The 12684-nt window shown below is 46.1% G+C and overlaps 1 protein-coding gene across 3 annotated transcripts in view; it reads left to right on the top strand.

Annotated features, from left to right (window-relative positions):
* The first annotated feature begins 12114 nt into the window (after positions 1 to 12114).
* Positions 12115 to 12684, top strand: part of LOC135385572 (WASH complex subunit 2-like) — a 58649-nt gene continuing 58079 nt past the window's right edge. For all 3 annotated transcript variants that reach the window (XM_064614965.1, XM_064614967.1, XM_064614966.1), the window contains exon 1: positions 12115 to 12207. In XM_064614965.1, the coding sequence (XP_064471035.1) occupies positions 12199 to 12207 (9 nt within the window). In that variant the 5' untranslated portion in view covers positions 12115 to 12198. The remainder of the gene's footprint in view (positions 12208 to 12684) is intronic.

Here is a 12684-nt window from a genome sequence, read left to right on the forward strand (position 1 = left end):
AGCGAAGCAGGCTTCTCACGTCGATGTTGCCGCTCTTCGCCTTCACCTCTGGATCTTCTTGGTAACCGCTAAGGTTCCCAGCCTCTCGCGTAGATAACGCCGGTCTCACAGCAGACAGCCCTGACGAAACGGCTTCTCACGTAGATATGGCCCTCCTGTTCGTCGCTGTTTCTGCTGTCCACGAAGCCTCCCTCCAAGGTACCGCTCCGTGATTCCGCTGCTGCCTTGACTCAGCGTCGGCGACACAGGCTTCTCACGTAGATGTTGCCTCCTCCGTTCGTCGACATCCTGCTGATGAAAGGCCAGGCTGGTGTCGGCTCACCTCGCTGCTGTCAATCCCATCCTGTCGACTGCGCCAGTCAACTTCTTCCTCGGGTCCCGGGGAAGAGAGTTGTCGTGAAGGGTGGTGGTGGGACGACGCGAGTCCGGTCCGCGGAGAGAGCCAAGGCCAGTCCAGGTCGCAGCGGAAGAAGTTTATTTACATCTATGTACAGCAAGACGACTTCCGAAGAGAAAGTCCGACAAAGATCAGATCAAAGACCCTACACATGGGCGACGGGCCTTTTTGTTCAAAAACAGGGTGCCGCCCACAAATTGCACAAACAAAATCAAAGATGCAAATTTCACATTTCTCAGCCCCAGGATTGGTCCGTTACCGAAGGTCTCCAAAATGCTCCAATCCTGAAGCGAGCAAATTACAAAGTATACTTCCCAGAATTCGATAATTGTCACAAATAAACAATGTTACAAATCCAAAACCCATTAGTGTCTCAAAACGAAATGTATACAAAAACATAAAAGGGCTCGCAGGAAACGAGTTCCCTACATATGGCAAGTTTGGTCTCAATTCATGTTTCTGGAGTCCCCGGGGGAAGACAGACGACAGTGTTCCGCATGTCACAATGCCCATTCATACACGGACGTCTGGAGATAATCCGCATCTATTCACGGGGCAGTGCGTCAATGAAAGTTTCTTTAGACAAAACCCTCTGGAAGGAAATAGGCGACTGAGTAAACCGGGTTCTGGAAAACAAAATAAAAAAATACAAACAGCAGAGGGGTGTTCTCGACGATCATAGAAACTTAACACGTGGCCTTTCTCTGTCACCTTATTGGTCGCCAGTGTATCGTTCTCGCCACCTCTCGCCGACGTCGTCAAAGAGACCGGCATGGCAATTTTTTTGGCTCGACGTCTCTCCTCTTCCAACGCCGGAAATGCACGTCTATTTCCGCCGCCCGCTCGCGACACCAGCTCCGGTGGCGCAGCGGTAACGCGTGCGCTTGGAAACTGGGAGGTCCGCGGTTCGAATCCGCGGGCCGGCTGTGCCGTCTGGGGTTTTTCCTGGGTTTCCCTCAGATGTGTAATAGGCGTATGCCGGCACAGTTCCCCTGAAGTCGGCCCATGGACGCAGCTTCACCCTTCCACTTCACCCTTTCCTCTCCTCCTCTCCACCACCTTTCCCTTCCCGAGAAACATGCCGCCTAATCAGGCAGGCAGACCTCTCGGGTTCCTCCCAACGACACTCCTCCTCCTCCTCCTCCTCCCCGCTCGCGACGTCGCGTCGGGCGTCGCCAAGTGAGAACTGACCCTAACGACGACAAATAGGGATCTTTTCTACAAAGCTAGAATGCTCGGCAGACAACTTCACTTTAAGTTCGTTAGGCACAAGCAGGGAACAGTGTTCATGAAAAAAAAGAGTCAGATAAACAATTTCGCATCAGCCATGTTGCTCATCTCGACAATATTGCTTAAAATGTTACGCCTATCACCTAGACATGCAAACTGCACACCTTCCAAATGAGGTAAAAAGCTCTTTGTTCAATGATGTTGTGCCATCATACCTGTTCCTTCATATAAATGCCAGATCGATGAGAGCCAAACATGATAGTTTATCCCTATTGCTTGACGCTCTGTCTGTAGATACAGATGTTATTATGATCACAGAGACATGGTACAAATTTGATCATGACTTTTTCCTTTTGCCTAACTATAATCATTTTGTTTTAAATCGCCAAAGCTCCACTGGCGGTGGGGTTGCTATGCTGGTTCGCTCAAATTACTTCAACTTGCTGCGTGAATTTTGTATATCCAATTCAGATTGTCAAATACAATGTGTGAAGTACAAAAACGCAATACTTGCCGTTGTTTATCGCCCTCCGCAAGGTAGTGTCCCAACGTTCCTCGAACAGCTCGAGATACTTTTTTCATATGCATGTGAAAATAAATGTCGTTTGTCCCTAAGTGGTGACATTAATATTGACGTCTTGGGTAATTCACGCAGTAGATATGATTTGATTGCCTTGCTCAATTCCTATGGATTTTCAAATCAAATTCAAACTCCAACTCACATTACTGACTCTACCAGCACACTACTTGATGTATTTATCACAAATTACGATGAACATAAAATTATTTCCGGTTGTATTGCGAACGATATAAGTGACCATCTACCAATAGTAGCTGGTGTTTACAAACCATCCAAAGAAATTATGCCTAGCACAATTACATTCCAAGATGTTAGTTCGGCTACGTTGGGCATGTTCTGCGAACGTTTAGATGCTGTGGATTGGGAATATTTGAATGTCTATCAATATATTAATGCTGCTTATAATGCTTTCTTTTCACTTGTGAAACAAATTTATGATAACTGTTTTCCTTCTAGAAATATGCGAAAGGCTAAACGTGCAAAGAAACCTTGGGTCACTCATGAATTACTGTCACTTATCCGGAAGAAGTATGCACTATACAATGATTTCTTAAAAACCAAGAATTTAACTAAGTTTGAAGAATATAAGAAGTTTCGAAACTTTGTAAATGAAGTCTATACTAGGCAGCACTGGAAACTACAATGAAATTAATAATCTTCTTGTTGATGGAGAAGTTATTTCTGATGATGAGCTTGCTGACGTCTTTAACGACACTTTGTAAATATTGGAGTGCATGCTGGAGGAATATGCTCTTCACAAAATATCACTTTTAATGATAATACTATATTTTTTTTCCCGACAGATGCTTCCGAAGTGCGGTCTATACTTATGCAACTAAAACCTTCAAAGAGTATAGACGCCTATAACATACAGGCACGTCCGGTTAAATACGTTAGTGCTTATCTCGCTTACCCTTTATCATTAATTTATAACTTATCACTAAGTACAGGCGTGTTTCCTAAGTTAATGCAGACTGCCAAAGTCGTTGTCCCTTTTAAGGGTGGAGATGAAAATGATTTAAAAAGCTACAGACCCATTTCAGTACGTCCTATCTTCTCTAAGGTCCTAGAAACAATAATTCACACCCGTCTTTCAAATTTCACTGAAAAATTCGGCCTTATTGCTCCAGAGCAATTCGGTTTTCAGAAGGGAAGGTCAACGGAGCTTGCACTTCTGTATCAGAAAGAGCATATCTTGAAAATCTTTGAAGATAGTTTACTCACTCTGGGTATTTTTCTAGACTTCAGCAAAGCTTTCGATTGTATCGATCATAAAACATTGTTGTCGAAGCTCTTTTCCTTTGGTATTAGAGGTTTGGCGTTAAACCTTATTGATTCCTACCTAAGTAGTAGAAAACAATTTGTCTCGTTGAAAGTAGGTATACATCTTCCGAGCTCCTTATAAAAGTAAGAGTTCCTCAAGGCAGTATATTAGGTCCTTTATTATTCATTTTATATATAAACGATATCATAAACATCGATGCCAATGCACGCTTTTTTATTTATTCAGACGACACTACATCATTTGTTTCATCATCCGATGAGACCAGTTTAATATCTTTGGCTAATGCCTTACTCGAGAAAGTAAGAAATTGGGCGAAACGAAATTGTTTACACATAAATGTCTCTAAAACAAAAGCGGTGATATTTAGACCTAAAAATAAACAGGTAACCATGAATCTACCACTATGGTACGGAGATATGAAAATTCAATATGTAAATGACGTGAAGACTCTCGGCGTAGTTTTTTCGTACAACTTATCGTGGGATGAGCATGTGCAATATATTCAAGGAAGACTTTGCAAAGTATCTGGTATGATAAACAAGTGGAGGTATCTTCTTCTACCTCTTGCTTTATAACAGTCGTTTTTACTCCTTACTTTCCTATTGCATACTGATCTGGGGAACGACCACGTCGAATGAAAATCAAATTAATATGATTCAAAAAAGAGTCTTGCGTATAGTTGCTGGTCTGTCCTACACTGATCATGCAGAGTTCCTTTTTCATAAGTATGAGACTTTAAAACTAAATTCTTTGTATAAATATCGCGTATTACAGTTCTACAAAACGATGACAATGACAAGAGAGAGAGAAAGAAATACATGATGACGATGATATGGGGATGACTTCCGCTCATTGAGCAGAATGCTACCCCATTGCTATTGGGGGAAAATGAGAGGATGGTGATGAGGATGATGCTGACGACGCTGACAGGGCTTTAGAGAGAGTCGATCAGGCCGGTAGTTTGCAGGAATTTGATGAAGGGTCGCAAGACGGACATCTGCTTTCGTGTGTCCCATGGTCCCAAAATGAGTCTGAGGTCAGGGGGTCGGCTGTCAATCCGCGCAAAATCGTTTGCAAACAAGTGACAAGGACAAACAATCAACACTTAAGCATTATTTCGATAAATCAGTATAGATCTACGTATTCACTAAGGACTGTCCAAAAATTTCGCCTGCCGTTTAGTAGAACAAATTATGGTAAACAATCAATCACTTATCAGCTTCCTATCCTGTAAGTTATGTTGGCTTCTGTTGATACTGATATCTTTGCTTTGTCAGATTATAGTATGAAAAAGCTATTTATTGTATTTTTTTCTGGTTGCACGTTGTATTTTTGTTATTAAAGCTGCACGGATTTTTTATTCTTTGTTGGTTTATATGAAGTATTTAATGTAATGTAAGGGAGGCAGGGCCTAGTCAAGCCAAATGGCTTTTTTGCCCTGATTTTCAATACCTTGAGTGTAAAATAAAATTATCTATCTATCTATCTATCTATCTGTCTGTCTATCTATCTATCTAACCCCTGTAACCCTAATCCATTCAGACAATACGGAATCTCTTTAGGAAGGACCGATCCAACACAGCACGGGCTTCCGGAGGTGTCGCAGTCTTGACACTAAAACACCTTCCTGCAAGGCACATTCCAATAAACACAACACTTGAGGCTGTTGCTATTCAGATTTCTTTAGATAATGATACAACTATATGTTCTCTTTATATTCCACCATCGATAGCTGTTGAACAGAAACAAATAGAAGACATTTTGGACCAGCTATCCTCGCCGTTCATTCTGCTTGGAGATTTCAATGCACACAACATCTTGTGGGGGAGCCAAAGAACCGATAGTCGTGAGAGAATGTTGGAACGAGTCCTCCTTGCAAGGTCTGTCTGCTTACTGAATACGGGATTGCCAACATATATATTTGTACGCGCGATTTCCTCCGAGCTTACATCAGTCCGGTCTAGGGTGAATGATCTCTCTGGGACAGTCAATAACTTGAACGTCCGCCTTAATGACCTTAAAAACCGCTCTCGTCGCAATAATTTGGTATTTTACGGCTTTCCTGACTCGCCTTCGGAGACTTGGGCTGAATCTGAGAATACAGTCGTCTCTGCTTGTAGCACGCACTTGAAAAAGCCTGCTGTGGTCAGTTGCATTCGTCTCCTGGTTTCACATAGGAAGATGATGCGCGCCCAGTCGATTGACAGCGGTACGGTGCCACCAAAAGTTTAATGAAAGAAACCATCAAAAAATAGTCTTCTTTCGTCATTAGCCAGTATTACCAAACATACGCACAAAAACGGCCTGGGCGTCTCGTCAAAGTCCTTCTGTAACAACATGTGTGGCATCATGTTCAGTAAAAGGGGGAAAAGAACCAGAGTCTTCTGTCGGCATTATCTAAACATACGCACAAAAACGGCACGGGCATGCAGTGGCGTATCTAGAGCTACCTGCGCCCATGGCAACCAGTGAGTCTGCGCCCCTGTTCAGGCACATATCGAGGACACAGTTTGTCATGTTTTGTAAATACTTTAATGAAATCCACAGAACTACTACACATGCCGATGGCCCACTAACGTCACATGATGGCCTTTCTGGCTTTTGCTGCTGCAAATTTCTCGATAATGTCACTGAAATCAATTTTTTTCTGTTTCTTCTCGTTCAACACTTAGGACAGCAAGATCGGAAAGCCTGTCCTGGCCCATTGATGCTCTTAAATACGAAAGTATCAGCTTTAGCTTGCTAAACGACCGCTCACAGCTGGCAATTGAAACCGCGATCGTAAGCATTATCTGGACCGCAACCCGAAAGTTCGGGAAGACATTCTCATCTCCAGGAAGTCACATCACTTTACACCTGCCCTAGCCCGACAGACGGGTTCAGGTCGACCCTCTTGTTGGTCCGCCCGATACGAACTCTTTTCCTCGGGTCGATTTTTTTGCTCAGATATCTCTCACAAAGTCCCACTGCTGCGATCGGCTTGCTACCTAAACATCCTCAAATGCTGCTGTCGCGTCTCGAGTAACCGTGCAGGGTACTGGGATCTCCCTTTTGTTTAGGCTGCTTTGGTCTGTGCCGTGACAGTCGCTCACTGAGCTGGTTCGGTTAGCTCACGGTGCCCCGTTCTCGTCAAATGCGTCACGCGCCCAGTTTAGCTACCTCGTGGTTAACATGATGTCCTTGGGGATGCGTTTTCGTGTGGTCCGCACTAGGTTTCACACTACGACCCTCTAATGGCGGGTGCTTTAGATCATTTATGAATGTGCCAGGTTGAGTGCCCGACCTGGCACATTCACACCCGACCACATAATGGCGCCCCTGTTCACCTGGCGCCCATGGCACCTGTCCACACCTGCCACACCCTAGATACGCCACTGCGGGAGTGGCATCTCATCAAATTCCTTTCGTAACAACACGTGTCGCATGACGCAGCGAAGACAAAAAGGGGGAATGAAACAGAGAGAGAGAAAAAAACGCAGAGGGAAACAGTCCATAATGACGCATTGTCCTGCGAAACGACAAAGAAACAAAAACGGGGTATACCTCTCACCGGCCGTGTCCCGGTCCACAGCGCATCGCACACGAATCGTTCCCCTAGAAGTCGGCCCAGGACGCACATTTCCCCAGGGCGTCAGTCGTGACGTTGCCCATATACGTGAGGCCGACAACGGCAAGCCCTTTCACCATCACCACCACCACCACACGAATCGCATGACATGCTCAATAAAAGGGAAGGCACACACCCAAGCAGCACATTGTACTGAAAGTCGAGTGCAATAGGGGTGGACGGTATGTGTCTTATCAATGTTCTTTAGTTTCATCAGTCTGTTCACAGGCCTTCCACCTACCCGTCCACCCCTATTGCACTCGACTTTCAGTACATTTTGCTGCTTGGGCACACACGCCAAAGAACGCCTTACTATCACTCAAACACGGGCGCAACGATTCCGCGGACGTCTTATCAAGATCACTCTAACAGCGCGTGTTCCATATATTTAATAAAACAAACAAACGCGGGCATCGCTCAAGGACGCCGCAAACGCGCCATTCGAAGTCCGTGCCTAACAGACAATGAATCAGGCCATCATAAAACGTTCATTAAAAGCAAAAACAAACGCGGGTATCGCTCAAGGACGCCTATCATAAAACGTTTAAAAGCAAAAACAAGCCATCATAAAACGTTCCCTAAAAGCAAAAACAAACAAACAAACGCGGGCATCGCTCAAGGACGCCGATCATGAAACGTTTATTAAAAGCAAAAACAAGCGAACACAGGAGCCGTCAAAGTCCGTCAATTCATTCCACGAAAACAGAAAAAGAAGAAAAAAAGAGAGACAGAAATGGGATAATGACTCAGTACTTATCGCCGACCATTTCACAGGTCCCTAGGTCCCAGGTCCCTAGGTTCACACTGGGTTCACACAGAGCCGTGTATGCCAAAGGGAGTCTGGCCATTAATGGAACATGCCTATACCTGGAGCTCCACCCACTTTTTGAGCTCTCTGGCCAATCACGAGCCACAATACAGTTCGCTATTAACCTCAGGCTATCCAAGCTATATATTACCTGTATTAACTGGGTGCCGACATTTTCGGGAAACTGGATTGGATTAGATTGAATAGGATATTCCCTGACGACCTAGCAACAATGGATTTTGCGTCCACTTTTAACGGCGCCATCTGGATGGTGAGGGGCACGCCGGGAAGACGCAGAATAGCAGAAGGCAGAAGTAGCAGAAGCAGAAGTGCTTGCTAGCAGAACTGATTGGCCGGCAGAACCGCTAGTTGGAACAGACTGCCGGTATTATACGTATTTTAACTATGAAACATAACAAGACTGAACCAAGAACGGGCAAAGGTGTGTATATGCATAAAAGTATGTCATAAAATGAAAATTTTTGGCCATTTGTAGCGTTTTTCTCGCTATTTGCCTGTGATCGCTGTGGTTACTAGGCCTAACAAGGACGACGAAACATATTATTTTCAGGTAAACATCGACACTGGAGCGTAATTTAAAGGTGACTTGCAAGATAATTGCAACAGACTGTACACTTACGGAATAAAATTGACGTAACTTGTGAAAAAAAATTGTCATGAAATCCTCGCTTCGCCGTTCCAAGCTACGCCGCCATTTTCGGGAAAATTTTGGTGTTATGGCGGCCCGCATAGAAAACAGCAGCCAATGAAAAGCACTCAATTTGATTGACAGGTCGAGGCCCTTTTTTAGGCTCCTCCTAATGGCCAGACTCCCTTTGGCATACACGGCACTGGGTTCACAGATCGAGCAGCGCCATCTCACGGGCCAACTCAGGGCCGTGGTGGATGGAACGACCTAGTGGATGTAGCATCGCCAAAAGCACGTCCCCGTCTACGTTAGTTAGTTAGTTAGTTCCAGTACCTAAACCCTTTTAAGACAGGGTGGGCGCTTGTATCAAGTGCCTCAGGAGTAACTTGGCTGTCGCCGTAAAGTCAACTACACTACACCATAACTACACCGACTACACAGGCAGGTTGTCCTTCGCTGCCTGTGTTCTTCGCTCCCATTCTCGTAGGTGGCGCTTGGTGCTTGCGCTGGGTGGGAGAGCCCGCCGTTCGCATGGCCGCTCGGTTCCGGTCCGTCTGCGTGCGCTTTCTGGTGGGGAGTCCTCGAAGCCCAGGACCACCTTCCTATTCTCCTCGTGTTTTACCAGTTCCTCTCGGGAGGTGAGGTCCCTAAGCGCTTCAGGATGTGGTCCAGATCTTCATCTTCCTTCCCGCAGAGCAAGCAATAGGGGTCTCCGTCTTCAAAGAGCTCATGAGTTCTTTTTTGAGTGAGGAGACACCCTGTTCTGGCCTGAAATAGAAGGGCGCTGTCTCTGTCTCCTCTATACTCTGCTACAGGTGCCGGTGTTTGCTTGTAGGCCGCGTACGTCTCTAGGCTCCTCTTTTTTGACATTGCCTCCTTCCAGCGGTGTTCCTCCTTAGCTGCTATCTCTTTTCGGACTGTTCGGGCCCACTCCCTTTCCGACTTTGCCAGGTGTCGTGTGGTCCCTTCGCTGTATGTTCTGTCCAGGGTTGAAACTCTTCGGACCCAGTTAGTTTTTAAGCCTCGATACCTTATATAACGATAGATCCTCCTTGCATAACATTGGTCTGGGAGGTGTACAAGCCGTCAGGTAGGTGAGTTTCGCTCGGGCGTCCCGTTCCAGGTACGTGGACCATCCCATTTCACCAGTCACTGCCAAGTTAGCCGTCGCGCAATTGCCCCCCAGCAGCCATCGCCCCAATTCGTACTGGTGTCTGTCCAGTATCTTTAGAGTTTGAGGGTTGTATATGATGGCATCATTTGCATGTGTAGCTGCTGGTACCGCCATGGTCTTCCACAGCGTACGGCCTACTGTATATGGATTGAAGGAATTCTTCGCAAGGTTCCACATATGCCCCTTCAGCCGGTTGGACTTTGTGATGACGAGCCTCTCGTGCAGACCTAGGTACTGTGCATCAGCGTTGATAGTGACGCCTAAATACTTGTATGAGCTGCACCTTGTTAGACAGCTTTCTTGTAGGACCAGTGTGGGAGGATTGTGCACATTGAATCCCATCCACTGCGACTTTTCGGTGCTAAACTTAAGGCCGTCCTCTCTGGCCACCTTCCCGCAAATATCTAGGAGCTCCTGCATATTTTTTTGCGAGTCAGAGAGTAGGACGACGTCGTCGGCGAAGGCTAGACATGTGATCTTTGTTGTCTCTAACCTAGCCTCTGTTGTGATTGTCGAGAACAGGAGTCCTGGGCCTGTATTTTCCAACGTCTGTAGTAGGTCATATATGTACAGATTGAAAAGTGTTGGCGAGAGGGGGCAGCCCTGCCTCAGTCCTGTCGAAATCGGTATTTCTTCGGTTTGATAGTTCCCTAGCGAGTAGATACCTATGCAGTTGGAGTAGGCATTCTGAAGGAAATCAACGATTTCATTGTCCATCCCAATCTTCCGGAGCTTGCTCCATAGCCTCTTGTGCGGGATACGGTCATAGGCCTTTTCTAAGTCCAGGAATACAAGATGTAGTTTGGCATTGTCCGCCATCGAAGCCTCAATCACCTGCGTCAGGGTAAAAATGTTATCGCTCCCTCGACGCCCCCTTCGAAAGCCGTTTCGAGCTTCGCTGAACATGGTCTTTTTCTCACACCAGTCCCTGATTCGATCGTTTAGGATGGACATCAGGAGTTTATAGACGTTGCTTAGTATGGTGATTGGTCTGTAGGAGTCTAGGTGCTTACTGTCTTTTCCTTTTCCTTTGTATAATAGCTTTACCTTTGCCTTTTTCCATTCAGCGGGGAATTGCTTTGTGTGTAGGATGTTATTTAGAAGTTCCCTGAGGGCATTTCTTGCTAGCGGTTTCAGGGCCTTTAGGAACTCATTGGGTACCTCGTCGATACCCATGGCCTTCCTGTTGGCCAGATTTGCCACGTGCCGTTTCCATTCCCCCTCCGTTATTGGGTACATGAGATTTTCGAACCCGTTCGAACCTCTGCCCCCAGATGGCACTCAGCCGACGCCGCTCACGCGTCCTCCCATTGGCGCGCTCCGGGTGGGCGGGGCGCGCGAGGGAGAGGGAAAATCTAATATAAACCCTATATAAATATCGTATTCCAGCTTCTGCATTGTAAGTGAGCCCGCGGACATATGTTAGGAGGAGGCCACGTTCTTTGTTGCTACAGCCCTGGGAGTCAAGTGCCTTTCGAGCTAGAATCAAGTCTTTTATCCTAGGCTGCCTCCATGTCTATGAAAATAGAGCTCGAATTGAAATCCATAAACGAGGAGGCGCTATTTGTTCTGGCTACATATAGAAGCAGGGCCAAGCTGTTACATAGACTTCAAACTGACACATTAAGCGGCCTTGGTAGTTGCCATTCATTCCACCTTTCTCACCCTATGACCTTGCTCCAAATGCGGGAGAGGAAGACCCGGCCTTTGTGGTCTCCCGCCTTTCGGTGCATATGAGCATTCGGATGTTCTGGACGTTTGGTGCTTATGAGCAGGTTCTCCCCTCCTGCTCATTTCCACCAAACGCTCAAAACCGCCAACTTTTTTTCGGTGCATATGAGCGTTTGGAGGTTATGAGCATTTGGTGCATATGAGGCACAACCGCTGTTGGAGTACTTACTGACGTTTTTGTTCCGCACCTTAAATGCTTTCAACGCAAAGAACTGCAAGTGTCGTTGCTAAACGACAGATCTTCAAATTATCGACTGTCCGTGTGAATAGTGTTTATCAGGTTTATCAGCGAAAAGTGCGTACGTGGTCTTTCAGTGTCAGTCATTAAAAGTGAAGCGAAATAAAGCGACACAAAAAGAAACTGAGTGTTCCATTGCGCATACAGCTGTGTCACACGACATGCCACATTCATTTTGCATAAGCGTTTTTGCTGTAACTTTTCTTTTCGTTTTGCCCGGAGAAAAGAACGTGCACCGAAGTGTCCGTCCTCCGAAACGTCCGCACCGAAATGTCCTGCACCGAAATGGGCTTGTCGCCGCGCCTACGTCATCTGTCGTCTGCTCGAGCAGCGCGAGGGATCGCCGATGACGGCGCGGCGGAGAGAGTGATGTCGTCATGGATTATGTACCGTAGCCACCATGGTAGCCACCGTAGCTGAGAATCCCTGCCGATCCCTGCTCTTCCGGTACTTCTGCTCGTTTCCGTTTTCTGCAGGCGGTGAAAACTGCGTGGATGACATGAGCTCGGTATGTAAACATATCCCCATGTGTTCCCAGATTTTGGTGTTTTGGGTCTCGAGTCAGTTCAGTGATTCTTTGGAAACAGCAGTATGTCTGCCAGCATTCTTTACAATGGTCAATAAATGACGAAAGAAGGGGGCGTGCTTCATCCAATGCAATCCAATGCCTACACAGTTTATTCACACGTTTCGTAACTTCACCGTAACATCAGGATGAGAATTTGCTGTCTCCATCTTCTGAACTAGTAGAGCGTACAAATCGTAGAAATTATTCTGCTATGGCACTCGTACAGCACGCGTTATGTCAGCCGATAGTGGACTGCTTAACGGACGTCACTTGAGATTGCGTAAGGATTCTATAAACCAAATATCCCAAACGTAGATAAGAAGTATTTTACATCCAAAGGACACGACTATCTCACAAAACAAACTACAAGGCGAAGCAAAAAGCAAAAGCTGGTGTACTCCCTTTGACGAGCTCATT

The sequence above is a fragment of the Ornithodoros turicata genome, chromosome 2 (genome assembly GCF_037126465.1).
Source record: "Ornithodoros turicata isolate Travis chromosome 2, ASM3712646v1, whole genome shotgun sequence".
Taxonomy (NCBI): domain Eukaryota; kingdom Metazoa; phylum Arthropoda; class Arachnida; order Ixodida; family Argasidae; genus Ornithodoros; species Ornithodoros turicata.